The sequence below is a fragment of the Seriola aureovittata genome, chromosome 12 (genome assembly GCF_021018895.1).
Source record: "Seriola aureovittata isolate HTS-2021-v1 ecotype China chromosome 12, ASM2101889v1, whole genome shotgun sequence".
In the NCBI taxonomy this organism is placed as follows: domain Eukaryota; kingdom Metazoa; phylum Chordata; class Actinopteri; order Carangiformes; family Carangidae; genus Seriola; species Seriola aureovittata.
Genome location: NC_079375.1, coordinates 25,677,532 through 25,693,474, shown reverse-complemented (window position 1 = coordinate 25,693,474; position 15,943 = coordinate 25,677,532). Strand labels below are relative to the sequence as shown.

The 15,943-nt window shown below is 44.8% G+C and overlaps 1 protein-coding gene and 1 long non-coding RNA gene across 7 annotated transcripts in view; one reads left to right on the top strand and one right to left on the bottom strand.

Moving 5' to 3' along the window:
* Positions 1-3,038, bottom strand: part of LOC130178480 (uncharacterized) — a 7,966-nt gene extending 4,928 nt beyond the window's left edge. For both annotated transcript variants that reach the window (XR_008829172.1, XR_008829171.1), the window contains exons 1-2: positions 1,596-3,038; positions 281-361 (exon numbers count right to left, since the gene is read on the bottom strand). This is a non-coding gene — a long non-coding RNA (uncharacterized LOC130178480). The remainder of the gene's footprint in view (positions 1-280; positions 362-1,595) is intronic.
* Positions 620-15,183, top strand: LOC130178478 (uncharacterized). Of its 5 annotated transcripts, none has more exons than XM_056390776.1 (11): positions 620-816; positions 4,125-4,209; positions 5,325-5,486; positions 5,892-6,089; positions 6,193-6,351; positions 7,113-7,193; positions 7,292-7,448; positions 7,887-7,931; positions 8,528-8,995; positions 9,535-11,045; positions 11,842-15,183. In XM_056390776.1, exons 1-11 carry the CDS (start codon positions 755-757, stop codon positions 11,887-11,889), a joined length of 2,976 nt encoding a protein of 991 aa, XP_056246751.1. In that variant the 5' UTR covers positions 620-754; the 3' UTR covers positions 11,890-15,183. The 5 variants fall into 5 exon arrangements, with proteins under 5 accessions (XP_056246751.1, XP_056246752.1, XP_056246749.1 ...); XM_056390777.1 differs by having other exon boundaries at positions 621-816; positions 4,125-4,182; XM_056390774.1 differs by lacking the exon at positions 620-816 and having other exon boundaries at positions 3,766-4,209; positions 8,543-8,995.
* Positions 15,184-15,943: the final 760 nt, after the last annotated feature.

Below are 15,943 nucleotides of genomic sequence, written 5' to 3'. Positions count from 1 at the left end.
GTCAGGTGGGTTAGTCAGTGATGGACTGGTCAGATGGGTTAGTTAGTGATGGACTGGTCAGGTGGGTTAGTCGTGATGGACTGGTCAGGTGGGTTAGTTAGTGATGGACGGGTTAGATGGGTTAGTCGGTGATGGACTGGTCAGGTGGGTTAGTTGGTGATGGACTGGTCAGGTGGGTTAGTTAGTAATGGACGGGTTAGATGGGTTAGTTAGTGATGATTAGTGTTGCTGCAGGATAAGTGATTATGTAAGGACTTGCAGGGTGACAGTAGTTACTTACCACAGAGATGCTGCAGAGGAGCCCCAGACCGGAGATACCACACCGGAAACGCTTAGACGGTTCCTTCAAAGTAAAGGTAACCTGTGGTAAAATAGGGACATGTAGAAAGTGCACCGACCTCCGAGCCTCCATGTTAAACAGATGTAATATATCACACACCTGGAACAACATGTTTTATTCCCGCCTCTTATTGTCCTACAAAACTATTCGTCAGACGGTTTTATATTCTGTGCTCTTACACTGAAAGGGTGGGCAGGAAGTGCCGTTTATGTTCGTATAGGTGACCGGCGTTTACCTCTCCCCTCCCCTGGTTACAGTGTCTGGTTATCAGAGAGGAGGCTGAGAGTTGGAGGCTGGGAACCGGAGCCCGGTCCCGTCTATCCGCCCGTAGACTGACTGCTGCTGCTGCTGCTGCACGAGACCTGTCGGTAACGGAGGCGACAGCCGGAGGATGAGAGCGCGAGCCCTGCAGTAATGATGCGATTCATCCTGGACTGTCTGAGGACACGGAGAGCGAGAGCCCCGCAGGATGAAGGGTAACAGCCCGAGCTCAGAGATTAGACTTCAGCCTGTTCATCCCGGTGACGGAGGCTGCGCTTTAAATCAGACACGGTTATTTAACTACGAGCTGTCGGGGGGGGGGGGGGGGGGGGGGGGGCACAGTGAACCTGCAGAGGGAAACTACTCCAGGCCTGGGCGGGGGGGGGGGGGGGGGGCAGCAGACGTGCTATATGATTTTCCTGCAGCGGTGGTTCTTGGACTAGTAAATGTAATATGTCCCTATATCAAGAGAGAAGTTGCCATCACTTCTATTATTATCACATATACACATCCTCTGGATATATGAACATACAATAAAGCATGTATATGTACATATATATATATATATATATATATCTAAAATAATACTAGCGACCATAAATTAATGATAAATATTTAATTTATAATTTTATTAAAACCTCAAAAACTCTATATTCATATAATGTTCATCTCATTCATTTTAAATATGTCTGTGTATATGCTGACAGGCTGGGGGTCGGATATATGTTCATGTAACATGTGTCTACAATATAAACATACGGGCGAGTGTATAATGTTTGATTATAGGCTGTTTTTTATTTTTTATGTAAATACTTTTCATATCCTCATATGGACCAACAGCCCGGGTAAGGACCAGTAGAAGGTTCTGAACATGTTCTGATGGAGTCAACAGACCAGCTGCACCTGGTTACATCAGTTAGAGTCTCTACAATTCAAATATTCAGTTCAATTTGCGCTAAACATCAGCACATAAATATGATTTATTAATATCTACCTGTGGTGACTGCCGACCGTTTAGACGTGTAGAACTCCGGTTCCCTCTCCATTCCTCCGTCATCTGTATTCCTTTAGTCCGTAACGGTCCACAGGTCTCAGAAACAACAAGGGATCCTTAGAAAAGTATTCCAGGTTGTGAATATTGTCGTGAGAAGTCCGAAGCAGACGACCGAGCGACGGCTCTCCCTCCTTCCCTCCATCTGCAGGTGTGTTGTTGTTTGTTAGCTCTCTGGCTACAAAATGGCGGCCTCCCTCTGAAGATCCAATCAGATTTCATGTCAGGGGGGCGGGGGAAGAAGGCGAGTGTAACCGAGTGTAACCGAGTGTAACCGAGCGTAACCGAGCGTAACCGAGAGCTAACTAGCGCAAGAAGTTTGAGAAAAAAAAGTTTTTCTTCTCACAGCGTTTCCGAATGACTCTAGCTTGTAGATAGACGTCTCCCCTGACCAATCAGAGCGAACTAGGGGGGAGGGCACTTCAGAGTGAAGACCAATAGGCTTTGAGAGATGTGGAAACAGCTGAGAGCAGGGATCAGCTCTGTTTTAATGGTTCCTAAAGGAAAATGCTTCATGTTTTCTGTTATTTCATATTAAAGAGTTAAAGCACATTTCTCCCAGTTTTCCTTTAGAGAGGTTTATGGGCGCCAGTCGAAAATAAACTATAAAGCTTTACTAAACTAAACTATTAGTCCTAGAGGCCTTGAAGCTTCACAGAGCAGTTTCTGACAAGATGTAAAAGTACTGTGGAGCTTTTTCACTGTTCTTGTATAAAGTAGATCCTGTTGGTTGTTATGTAATGTGACTTTTTTACAGGCGAGGACTGAAAAATACTAAAAAACACCATGTATGAGCTGATGTAGTTTAGGTTGGAGTCACATGCAAAACAAGCACATTTTCAGAAACTAGAATATGTTTCGTTTCAAATCAGGTCTCATAAATGCATTTTGTCCTTACAGCTCTTCTGTTATAAGCTCATTACATTTACATATGCAAATATATGCAAATTGGGTTTAAAACAGGAGGTCTCTGCACTTTTGAAATAGAGCAGGTCTAGACCTTCTCTCTATAACATTATTAACAGAGAAAGAGCAGATAACTGCAATAATCTTTCAGATGATGAACATGTCATATTCACAACTCTTAACGTTCCTTTGATCTTTATTTGTGTAATTTCTAACATGTAATGTGAAAAATTCTGCAAACCATTTATTATGAAGGACGTACCAAAAAAGAGTCGACAGTCCACATGTTAATTCTCTTAACATTAGCACGCTAGGCTAACTCGCTAGTGCTACGCTAGTTAGCGAGTGTTCTGTGAGTAATGTTTTTGCTGAAATCTTGATTATCACTGATTTATTCCTGAAGAGATTCAGAAGCAGGTTTTGGTGTTTCAGTCGATGTGGACGTAACGACCGCAGCACCAGTGAATGTAACTGGGTTAGCTTCACACACTGGTCTGCCTGCTGGGGGGGGGGGGTACAGTCATGGGCAGCAGCTCTAATCATAGTGACACCACAGCGTCACAGTCGAAAGGTCACACCGTGAAAACAAAGACCGGTCACGTGACGACTGTGTCTTTAAAACCCGCATCAGCTGAGATTCATTTACAGCTGGAAACCTTTTGTTGTTTAATTAGTTATTATAGAAAATTAACATCTGACTGACGTGTTCATGTGTTTCTCAGCACAGAGAATATGTCACATGTTTAATATTCATTTATTATATAATAGCTTAATACTACTAATTCTAATATCAATAATGTTAACTCTCTGTTGTAAACAGTAATACAGTAGATACCTAATTTAATTACATTACAGCGATGATTGTAACTGCAGTAAATGAATGACTGCTGTCAATAATCTGGTCACATATTTAAAATGTATCTATGATTGATTATTGATTGATCTCTTGGTAAAGTTTAATGTTTAATGTTTAATGTTTAATGTTTAATGTTTACTTGCTGCTGCTCTCTGGGATTTTTATGAATGGCTCAATCATTGCTTGCAGTGTGTGTGTGTGTGTGTGTGTGTGTGTGTGTGTGTGTGTGTGTGTGTGTGTGTCATGCATACTGCAGTGGCCTGTGATGGAGATTGGAGGGGGAGGAGGAGCTAGAGGAGGAGGTGAGAGCTGTGTGAGGAGCAGAGAAGCAGGATGATGGTAGGAGGAGAAATGGAGGGAGGAAACTAGAGAGGAGGACGGACGCTGCTCTCACTCTGTCTGACTCATCCCCCGCTCTGCTCCCACTCTCACACTGGTGCATTCCGACTGTATGTATCGATAACACACACACACACACACACACACACACGCACGCACACACACGCGCGCGCTCTCAGAGGCAGCTCCGCCTCCTCTGCAGTGTAGCGACAGCTAGCGAGGGCAGCAATGGAGGAGCCAGCAGTGCAGCAGGAAAAAATAGAGGGATGCTGGGAAGGAGGACAGGATGGAGGGAAGGCAGACTGGAAGAACGAGTGCTCCCTCTCCTCCCTCCTTAAACACTCCTGTCTCCTCTGCTGGTCGTCTCCCAGGGACACCGACGTCGTGGAAACGGATGAGAGGGTCCTCGCCAAGGCAGCCGAGATCAGAGTAAGAAGACCGCAGCACCTCGCGCTGGTGTGTGTGTGTGCGTGTGTCTGTCTGAGTGTGTCACAGTTTTTCTGTTAATATGAATATAAATGTGTGACGTGCCATAAATCATATGTGTGTGTGTGTGTGTGTGTGTGTTTGCTACTCCTCCATCACTGGGTTTCCCATGATGCCCTCATGTGATGTCATGATGCTGTGAGAGGAGTGTCAGGCTGCAGACACACACGCACACACACACACACACACACACACACACACACACACACACACACACATGTTCAGTGTGTCGCGCTGCTTTGATTCATCTCAGTTTGATGAGACGAGGACGGCCGGTTCAGCTGTGACCTGACACCATCAGCTTCTGCATCTTCTCCTCCACATGGTGCATCCCCCCCCCCCCCCCATGCCTCCATGCCCCCCCCCCATGCCTCCATGCCCCCCTCCCTCATCATCACCCCCTGTATTTACACTCTTCATGTTCCAGCTCTGCCGGCCGTATGTTGTTGTTCTGAGTGCTGCTGCTCCTGTTGTAGGACAGTGTGTTTGAAAAGCAAATAAATAAATAGATTTATGTTGATGAGGAAACTGTCAAAATATATTTACAAGAACACACAACTTTCTTAGCCTAGACTTATACATGCATACATATATATACATATATGCAGTAACACACATTGTAAACAGGTGTGGAAGTGAGCCAGGTGCCAGATGAGGTAGGCCACACCCACAACACACACACACACACACACACACACACACACACACTCACACACACACTCAGAGACGGACAGGGGAGGAGGAGTCACAGCTGGAGACAGATGAAATCAGAGAGAATGTTCTCATCAGATTCAGGTCGAACAACAAACATCAGTTTTATTTTATGAAATAAAAATCTTGACTTGCAGCTGCTGATAAACACATGTTTAGCCAGATGTGGAACATGTGGATGTGATGGAGCGTTCCAAGGCTGCGGTCCGTTCACTGTCGTAACATATCTCACCTGTGTGTGCTGGTACCTCCTCATGCATGTTTCATCCGTCCACACCGCAGTTTGAATCATTCTGAAAGCCTAAACAGTGTGTGTGTGTGTGTGTGTGTGTGTGTGTGTGTGTGTGTGTGTGTGTGTGTGTGTGTGGTTGCAGGAGCTGGAGAATGCCGTGACGGTGGAGAACCTGGAGCTTCAGGAGCAGCAGTCGGACCGTAAGGAGCTGGAGGAGACTCTGGATAAACTAGAGAAGCACAAAGAGAAGCTGGTTCAGCAGATAAAGACGACCAGACAGCTGTGCTATGAAGAGAGTCAGCAGGTAGTGACTGTTGTGACTGGTGAATATATTCCACCTTAGAAACATAAAGTTCAGCCATTTATAGACAATAAGATGCTGAAACTGATTCATGCTTTCAGTCCAGTTTCACTTCCTGTTACAAATTAAATATCTTCTTATTTAATGATTTATTATTTTATTCATTATTTCATCAATGTTTTTAACGTTTTTCATTTTAGATCAAAGCTTTTAACATGTTTTGGTTATTATAAAGGTTTTTATTATTATTATTATTAATATATATATAAGCTCGTGACCTGTGCTGGGTGATTAATGAGCATCCATTCAGCAGCATCACTCGTATCGCCGGGAGACAACAGGCCGCGGCGTCTGTTTCCTTTACTGTCGGCTTTAAACTAACGAACCCACTGGACTGGACTCTTCCAGATCCTGTCTCTGCAGGCGGAGGAGGTGCACAAGGAGAGCCAGGTGGAGGAGTATGAGAGGGAACTTGCCAGAGCCAGGTGGAGGCTGAGGAGGCTCAGAGAGGAGGTGAAACAGGCCAAGAGGAAGGTGGAGGAGGCCGGAGAGAGGGACACGCCTCTGCAAGACTCCATCAGACAGTCCTACGAGGAGATCCTGCAGGTGTGACGGGTCGTTCGTGTGTGTGTGTGTGTGTGTGTGTGTGTGTGTACAGACAGTATACAGTGTGTGTGTACTATACCAAAACCATCTGCCCTCCCTGCAGGAGGAGCACACTCTGTGCTCTCTGTCAGGAGGTGCAGTCACTCCAGAGAGCCAGCTGGAGGAGTCGACGTCTCCTGCGGACACCACTGAGGATGATCCGCTCCCCATGAGGCCGTGGGGGAGGAGCCAATCACTGCCCGCCTACGCCGACCTGATCATGGTAAACCACAGTCATGTTTCACTCAGCTGCATCATCATTACTGATTATTGTCAAGTCACAGCGCTGGAGTAATAATGCAATCATTGATTACATTAAAAAATCGAATGAATCAGAGACAGTTTGACAGAAGCCGGTGTTTAGCCAACAAACTTAACCACCACCAGCATTCGAACACAGGGTCCAGAGGCCGTTCTAAAGATTTTATTTCCACAGATCATGACGTTAGGTCACATGACGGAGGGACGATTTCCTCCACACGAGATCGAACACATGAAGACAAAATAAATAGTTTTATCAATTGAAAATGTCAGCATGAATAATGGTAAACTAAAGTACATTTAGCTAAACGTTACACTTACTTTATTTCATTATTTTTACTTTATTCAAAACCAGGCAACAATAAAGGGTTAATTAAATAACTGCTAGAATTTTAACCGATATAAACGATCAATATATAACGATCGTGTCACACACGTCTGCAGCTTCACAACATGCTTCAACACCACAAACAAGGAAGTGAGTTTGGTGACATCATCAAGGTGTTGATCAGGGACTGCTGTGATTGGTTCAACTCGAGGGAAACTCTGATGATTGATCAAATTTGCGGAACAGTCGCTCAGAATTCATCAGTTGAATTTGCGTAAATTATTGCGACTTCCTGGAGCGACTGACAGATCTGACTGATCTCACTCTGTGTGTGTGTGTGTGTGTGTGTGTGTTGTGTGTGTGTGTGTGTGTGTGTGTGTGTGTGACTGCATCAGAGAGCCAGCGGCTCGTCTTTTTGTAATAATCTAGCAGACACCAGAGAAGAAGTCGACGACAGTGGCACCAGTTCTCCAAAGGTATGATCTTCATCACCTTTCCTCCTCCTCCTCATCTTCATCATGTTTTAACAACATGTAAACACTGTTGTATGACTGTACTGTGTCCTGCTGGACAGATGGACAGGTCTGACATAGAGGACGACCCGGAGGAGGGGGAGATCAGCAATGAAGGGGGGGCAGAGAGAGAGAAGGGAGACTGCAGTAAGAACCCGAGCCCCCTCAGCCAGCTGGACTTCTACCAGGCCGACCCGTTCGCCCACTGTCAGAGCGACCGTACGTATCACGTACACCTGCACACCTGCACACACCTGAACACATCTGCACACACCTGCGCACACCTGAGCACACCTGCACACACCTGCACACACCTGCACACACCTGCACACACCTGAGCACACCTGCACACGCCTGCATACGCCTGCACACACCTGCACACGCCTGCACACGCCTGCACACACCTGCACACACCTGCACACACCTGAGCACACCTGCACACACCTGCATACACCTGCATTACAAAACCATGGACCCGGTGTCTGAAACATAGAGGTCCAACTCAGAATAGTTTCACTATTAGATTATCGTGTAAATAATTCATGATATTATTGTAATAATATATAGAAGATTAAAAAAGAGAAAGTAATAAGACTGAACCTGAACTCTCATTGGTTATATGTCGTGAACATCCAGCGTCTCTCATTTGATTTGTAGACGACCTTTTCAATGAAGATCTGTTCCCTAAAACCGACACATCCGGTGAGTAGAACATGATTTTTACTTGAAACGTAAAGAGGAGTTAAGTGTCTCTGCACACTGTTATTGGTGGAGATCAATATATGACTAGTCAAGGTTTGAGTTCGTCACAAACTGGAACTGAAACTCTGTTTTAATCTCTGGTATTGAATTTAAAGTTTCACAGATTATTTATGTACCAACACAAATCTAGTGTCAACTAACTGTGAGGATGCTGAACAATGACTCGACTTGACTAAAGGTTTAGACTCGAGACTTAAAGGTTAAAGACTTGAAGGTTAAGAAGTTGAACTTGAAGGTTGAGGATTGAGATTTGGAGGATAACACTTGGGACTTGAAGGTTGTGACTTGCTTGTGACTTACTCCTGCTGCACTGTAACCGCTGTATTACTTGGATCTTGAATGCGGGACTTTTACTTCTAACATAGTACGTGTATATTATGGTAATGTGTCCTCCATCTGCTGCTGACTCACCTCAACTCATTTGCTTTTAGAGAGTCTAAAGTTGCCTGACGCAGCTTTTTTCTGTTTTCGATATGATGAAGATATTAAATCAAATTGTGATGTCCCGAAGTTTTTGTTAATGATCTGTTTGACAGATGGATTTGCTTCAGACCCTTTCAAAGGCAGTGACCCCTTTGCAGCGGATATCTTGTTCCCGGAGGTCAACGTCAGCACTAATGAGGCGGCAGGAAATGTTGGCGATGAGGCGGACACCAGTCTGTCCTGCGCCGAAAACAAAGCTTCAACGGGAACTCAGTGCTTTGAGTCTGAATTCCCCGACGAAGACAGCGACATAGAGATCAGCTACAGCCGAGAGGACCTGGACGCCATCGATGTGGTCGATGATTCTCGTGGATTTAAACCGATTCAGAGCTCCTCAGAGGAACTGGGGCCAGAACCCATCCATGGCTGGAGGTCGCAGGGTCAGTATTCTGTAGAGTCAGACCCTAATGGGTATGAGCTGGACCTCGGTGCTTTCTCCCCTCCCTCTGACATCGAAGAAAAAAGTCTGGGATCTTTAGCTGGAGAGGTTTCCACTGAGACACCAGCAGGACTGGAACAAGGTAATTCATACTCAGACCCTTCATAGTGTGTGGACTAATGCTGCAACTCATTCATGCTTCCCTTCTTAATGTGGTCTAATTGACGAGTGTCTTGTGTAGCTAAGGGCCAACAAGTACCTTATGTGAAAATAAGCTCCACCCAAGTGTGAGTCAGTTACAGCGTCTATCATGATGTCACACCTCAGTTTCACAGCATCGAATAGCTAATTAAAGCCAAACTTGATCAATGAAATTAACACTTGAACACCAGCGTGATGAGAACTACCTAAAATGATAGAAACTATCTTTGGGAAAAATGTATTTGGCGTGATGTGAAACCCTTACTTAAATTAGTTTACTTACTTTTCCTATGATTGGTTTCAGTGTCTAAGTTCAGAACCTTAGACCACTGACCAGTTTATGTTTGTATAAGTTTGAGTTATTCTGATCCTATTGAAACTGTTTAAACTTTTGAATATAGTGTTTGAAATTGTCTAGAATGTGTTTTTGTTGTTTAATTGGCTCTGTAAAAGTCTTGTCCCATTGTTGTCTTCTTATAGGTCTGAGTTCTGGTTCAGCTCCAAAGGTCCCTGAGCCAGTCCTGTTGGAACCAGACTGGACCAGCGACATAGATAAAACCGAGTCCCATGATGTTACCTCCTGTCAGGGCGCAGAGTGGGTTAGCGAGATCGAAGAGGAACCCCGAAACCCTGCAACTCCCCAAAACTCACTAGACTCCCAGAACCTCTTCAACCAGCCCGACTCGGATCAGAACAGAGACCTGAGCTTTGAGTTGAGCTATGAACCAAGCTGTCAGTCTTCCTTTGACCCATACGGGTTTAAACTCAGTCCAGAGCATTCTAGTCAAACCCTTCTGGACCCTGATGAAGCTGAACTGAGCCCAGAACCCAATGATAATGATCTGGCCTTTGACCCCGAGCCCTCCTCTTCTCAACCAGACCAACTGAACTTTGATCCCTATGAGCTGGACATCACTTCCTCCCAGCTGGTACGGGACTGTGATCCCTATGGCTTTAAGCTCAGCCCAGAGGAAGAGAACCAGGAGGTACTGGACCTCTGTGGCCACAATAACCAGGAAGCAATGGACCTTTGCGCCTACGACAACAACGAGCAAGTAAAACCCTCTAACTATAGCAACCAGGATGTCCTGGAACCTCACACCACCGAAAACCAAGAAGTGCTTGAACATTGTAGCCGCAATAACCAGGAGCTGCTGGATTTGTGCAACAATGGAAACCAAGAAGTGCTGGAACCTCCTGAACTTGACAACAGGGGGTTGGTCAGCAACGAAAACCTGGACCTCCTGGATCTTTGTAGTCATGACAACCAGGAGGTGGTGGAACCCTATCGCAATACAAGCAACGAAGAACTACTTGAACCTAGTAACTATGTGAACCAAGAAGTCCTGGAACCTTGTAGCCTTGGCAATCAAGATCAGCCTGATTTGTACCATCCTGAAAATCAGGAAGTGCTGGATTTAGATAGCCATGGCAACCAAGAACTACTGGATTTTGGTAGCAAAGAAAATCAGGAAGTGCTAGTTTCTGCTGGCGACAACAACCAGGAACTCCTGCAGCTCGGTAGCAATGAAAATCAGGAATTTGTAGACTTAGGTAGCCATGACAACCAGGAGGTGCTGGACTTGCTGAGCAAGGAAGTTTTCCCTGAAGCAAATAACAACCAATGTGTTGTGGAACCAGAGGTCAGTATCAGTCCCACCAATAACAGCTCAGACAGTGATGTGGCTTCAGAAGACCAGCTGGTACTGGAACTCAGTAACACCAGCATCTGCGATACGAGTGCTGCTGAAACCCTCAACATGGCCATTGGCAACATATCTGCCAACCAGGACCTGCCTGCATCCAATGCTCCCAACAGACACAACTTGTTAGAGGGTGATCTGGGTTCAGTGTTTGGGGCTGGAGGATACATCGGTTGTCCAGATGTAGCTGATGACCTGGAGCCTCTGGACAGAAGGCCGGCAAATAATCCTGTAGCAGAGCCAGTGCGACCAGTCAGACCGGTGAGACCTCCTCGGCCCTCGCTCAGGGTAAGTTGGACACCACTCATGTGCAAGTCATATACGCACATCTTCTGAGTACAGTTCTGTATGGGTCCACTCAGACCTTAGTACTGAAGACCCGACCCTGGACCGAGTCGGGCCGTATCTAAAACATTTGAATCCATTAGGATCCGGTTGTATTTGGATATGTTCGGATCAACTGCATTTTGGATGCTTTAGTCTGTTCGGATTGGATCTGATTGTACTTGGGCCCCTTTCAGATTATTCCAGGTTATTATTTATTTATTATTGACATGATTTTTGGATGGTCCAGATCCAAAATGTTTGATCCTTGACCCCCCCAAGCTGAGACCAAGTGGTACAGCTGGACTAGTGAGTGAGAGTAAGTTAGCTTTGGTTTGGATCACTCTTGATGAAAGAAACAACTGGATGGAGACGATTCACTTTTTAAACAGCAGTTTTTACTTCTCTCCACAACTCCAACGACAACACTTCCTGTCTCGAAGTCACATGTCCCCAAACTAACCAATCAGAGGCAAGAAGAGGTAAATAAGAGGAAAACTGCAGAGATGTGTTCAGGAGGTTACGGTTTTAAAAGATGCACATGTAAAAATTTAAAGTTGGAAATATGTAAATAATTAACAGTTAAAACGCTGTAAATATATTTTTAGTAAATTAACTCAAATGTACAGTATGAATTTACACCTAAACCGAACACTTTGCTCACTGATCTTTGTGCATATCCTGAACTCACTCTCATCATTCCTAATAGATTTACCCACATTCATCATCCTCGTCTGTCTGTCTGTCATGTGTGTTTTAGGCCAAGGAGAAGGCTCAGTCCCAGACTCAGGGCATCGACCTGAAGTAACCTCACCAGTCAACTCTCATGTGGGGGGTTACCGTGTCAGCAGGGTTCCCATGACAACAGTGGCAACACAAGAGACAACGAGGACGAGGAGAGAAGTAAGAGGACGGGCAAAGGAGAGGAGACGAAGGGAGAAGGCAGGAAGGATGATTAAACAGAGAGATCATTCTGCTGTTCTTTATGGCAATAATTCTTAGTTTCAGATGTTTTATGGTACCATGGAACCGGCTGACTTCATTGATTACTATTGAGGAAACCTGATTGGCCCACGGCTTCAGTGATTTCGGAGGTCAGAACACATGTTACATATGTAAGAGAAATCCCTCGTGTTTTTACCCAGATAATGCTCGTCAGGTTGATTTTATCTGTTATTTATTCACAGTATGAGCTGCCAACACACTCCTGCACCCCCTGAGTCTCTTTAGCCCCTCCCCCCCACCAGCCTGTCTCACAGGTTCCGACAGGGCTGGTTGGTCCACAGTGAAAATAATCCTGATGTGATCTTAGTGTTGGAGCATGTGGACTCTGTCACATAGATAAAAATGTATATAGTGATATACTCAGCTGTTGTGGTTTTGAGATTATCTAGTCAAGTAGTTTTAGGTTTCAGTTGGATGCAAGCTGTAGAGAGTCTGGATGGGTTGTACAGTGAGTGCATATCCACACCGTCACCATGGTAACGTGCTCGCTATCGTCAGTCATTGGTGCTCAGTACAGAGGAGCTGAACAGCAGCCACGCCCCCCCCCCCCCCCCGCAGTGATGTCACAACATCCTGAAGTACATTGCTATACATCGCTACGGTAACATAGTGCAGCAGAGAACTGCAGTAATCTTTCTAATGTGGATAAAAGCACCAACATTAGTATCTGTATCTCTCTGGGGGCATTCATTTTAAAAAAATCACATTAGCCACTTGCAATTTCAAAATGGCCGCCGTTTCTTACACAAGAAACACAAGTTTTGCCACTGAATCTTCCCCACGGGACAGATTTAAATGATTTGATACCACAACTATTATTAAATATTATATCCCATTAGCCACTTGAAATTTCAAATTGGCTGCAGCTTCTTACATAGGAAACAAGTATTTAACCACAGAATTTTACCCTCAGGACAAATTTAAATGATTTTGCCATGTAATCCTGTGTTTTAGACGAAGAGGAAGTCAAATTCACAACTGTTAAAATTACCTCAGAGTTTTATTTGTGCAATTTCTAACATGTAATGTGAAAAATTCTGCATAAAAAACATTTAAAACCATTTATTATGAAGACTATGAAAGAGTCGACCGCCTACTTGTTTACTCGTCTTCACATTAGCTCGCTAGGCTAACGTGCTAGCACTAGGCTAGTTAGTGAGCTTCACTGAAATATACTTTGATTTAATTTTTTACAGTGTATTAAATTTCACCTTCTATATTTTTAAAATGTTTGATTTGACACCTGCATTATTCATATGAGAAAATTCTGAATTAATTTATTGCAAAAAAAAAAAAAAAAAAATAAAAATACTGTCAGAAATGGCGGCCATCTTGAATTTTCGAGTAGCTAATGTGTCTTATCCAAAGAGTGACACCCAGGGAGGATTTGTGCCAAGTTTAGCATTTGTATCCACATTTGAAAGACTTGCCTGAAAGACGCAGTTACCTGCTGCACCAGCAGGAGGAGTCTCATGTGAACACGATGATCAGAAAACAAACGGAGCATCGGCTTCAAACAGCTTTTTATCACACCTGTGTCCCACTTCCACGCGTCATACTGATACTGCTTAGGTACGACATGTGCACTAATGCTCGCTGGCCGCTCACAAGACACTGATCTTCTTAGCTGTTTGGTTCCGACACAGGAGGACAGGTGTGAAAGGACAGGTGGACGCCAGACTGCAGCTTTTAAAGACTACTGCCAGTTTCAAAACGAGGAAACAAAACACTGGCTGCAGTTACATGTTTTTCATTCCAGTTGAAGACTTCAGGTCAGCTGTTTACATGGGATTTAAAAACAGTTTGGGTTTTAAATGCACAGACGCATATAATCAGCTGTGTGGCATGTGCATCGCGTCGGGCGTTCGTGATCGATCACGTCTCTGATGATCTGTTCAGCACAGTAGTCCAGTATTTAGTATATTTTAGTATAAAAACTGTTGAGAGTTTGTATTAAACTCAGACTCTCCGCAGACGACCAGTTCAGCTCGGAAACTGCCAAGTGGAGAAACGTCCGTCATTCTTTAGTTGATCTGTTTTTCTGAGCTGCCGCTGGAGTCTTCACATCCTCTACCTGTGTCCAAACTTCACCTTGTAAACTGTGACACACTCAAAACATCAGGAGAGCTAACAAGTCAGCTGCTGCGACTCATTATCCCGACATTCATATCAGAGTATACAGCAGCGACGTCAGGACCAGCAGGGAGAGTTAGAAGCAGACATCTGATCTCAGAGCAGCACGAAGGATCTGATGACCTGTGTGTGCTTCACTGCTCTGAGATCAGTGTGTGGAAACTAAACTTAGAAAATGACTTCAGCACTCTTTTCTTCCTGAGAGATTTCGAGGCAGCAGCAGCAGGTAAACAAGCAAATGACACTGTGATTCTTTTTTTTTTCAGTTGTAAACAGCTGATTAATTGGCACTGTGCATTGCATTGTGGGAATTTACAGAAACAGCACATTCAGGAAGCGAGCAGATTTACAGTAGTAAGCATACGAACACCTGTGAGTATATTTAACTGTTCTTTATTTCACACAGCTCGTGCTCCAGACCTTCAGTTAGTATGACGTGTGGATCAGGACACGAGCAGCAGCTTGTTTCTGTCTGACATTTTACAACTGGTGCTTAAAGGGACAGTTCAGGTTTGTTGACGTGGCGTTGTGTGAGGTCGTCACATACAGTCGGTACATTACCTGCAGTAGATCATGATGAGCGCGGTGTCAGTTGGGAAAGCCGATCGAGGCTCCGACAGAGCGTCAGAGCGATGTGCTGCTGTGGGCGGGGCCACAGGAAAAAACGTGTTTTAGACACTTTTAAAAACGGCCACTCAAACAATCCGTAGGTGCTTGAATCAGGAATCAAGTGGCAAACTCCGAGGCTGAAACATGAAGCATCAACATGAAGAACCAGCAGCTGCAGTTCCTCTAACGGCCACTAGAGTCTGGCTCCAGCAGTGAGTCAGTCCCCATAGACTCCCATGTTAAAATGTCCAACTTTACAGCAGAAATAAACATGTTTACAGCCTGGTACAAAAACTGTTCTGGTCTCTAGAGCTAATTTCCTCCTTCATGACACCTGTTTATATAACTCACCTGTTTATATAACTCACCTGTTTAGATTTTATTAATGACTAAAGTTATGGAGAACTGAGGGGTGTGGCCTCTTTGAGTGACAGGTGGGTGAGCGTATACTTGCCACAAAGCATCACGCACCGAAGTCTCAGCTCCACACACGCACCTCCTCTTCCACCATCTTTGTATTAGCCGGGCGTTCAACAGAGTCAGGTACTGCCAAGCTGGCAACAGTGAAGCAGCTCACTCTGAGCTTCAGAAACCTGTGGATGACATCACGGAGGCTGCGTCCATCTTTATTTACAGTCTATGGTAGTTTATTGAAAAACAAAGGAAAGTAATGTTTTCACAGAAGGATAAACTGCTGAAAATATTCCACATGAATCTTCAATTAAACACGTTGGATTGTTCCTGTGGCCGTTTTTAAAAGTGTGTAAAACATGTTTTTTCTCGTGGCCCCGCCCACGTCGGATCTCCCAACTGACAACTGCGCTCATCATGATCTACTGCAGGTAATGTACCGACTGTATGTGACGACCTCACACAACGCCACGTCAACAAACCTGAACTGTCCCTTTACATAGAAAATCACTCCCCACATGTTCACCCTCACCTCACTGACTCCTCCATCTTTGGCTCCGGGTTCTGCTGAAAACAACCAGTGCGAGCGCTTCAGCTCCTCCTCTGCTCATCACAGCGAAACACCGCGAGACAAACCTCCTCATATGAAGCGTGCGAGAGGACACGGCGTGATGGACGCACACCGGAAGACTCAGCGGAGTCTT

Coding starts and splice junctions, on each gene's coding strand:
- LOC130178478 (XM_056390773.1), top strand. CDS start 3,982: ATGGAGGAGCCAGCAGTGCAGCAGGAAAAAATAGAGGGATGCTGGGAA. Junction 6,090..6,192: donor CCTACGAGGAGATCCTGCAG/GTGTGACGGGTC, acceptor CCCTCCCTGCAG/GAGGAGCACACTCTGTGCTC. Junction 7,194..7,291: donor GTGGCACCAGTTCTCCAAAG/GTATGATCTTCA, acceptor CCTGCTGGACAG/ATGGACAGGTCTGACATAGA.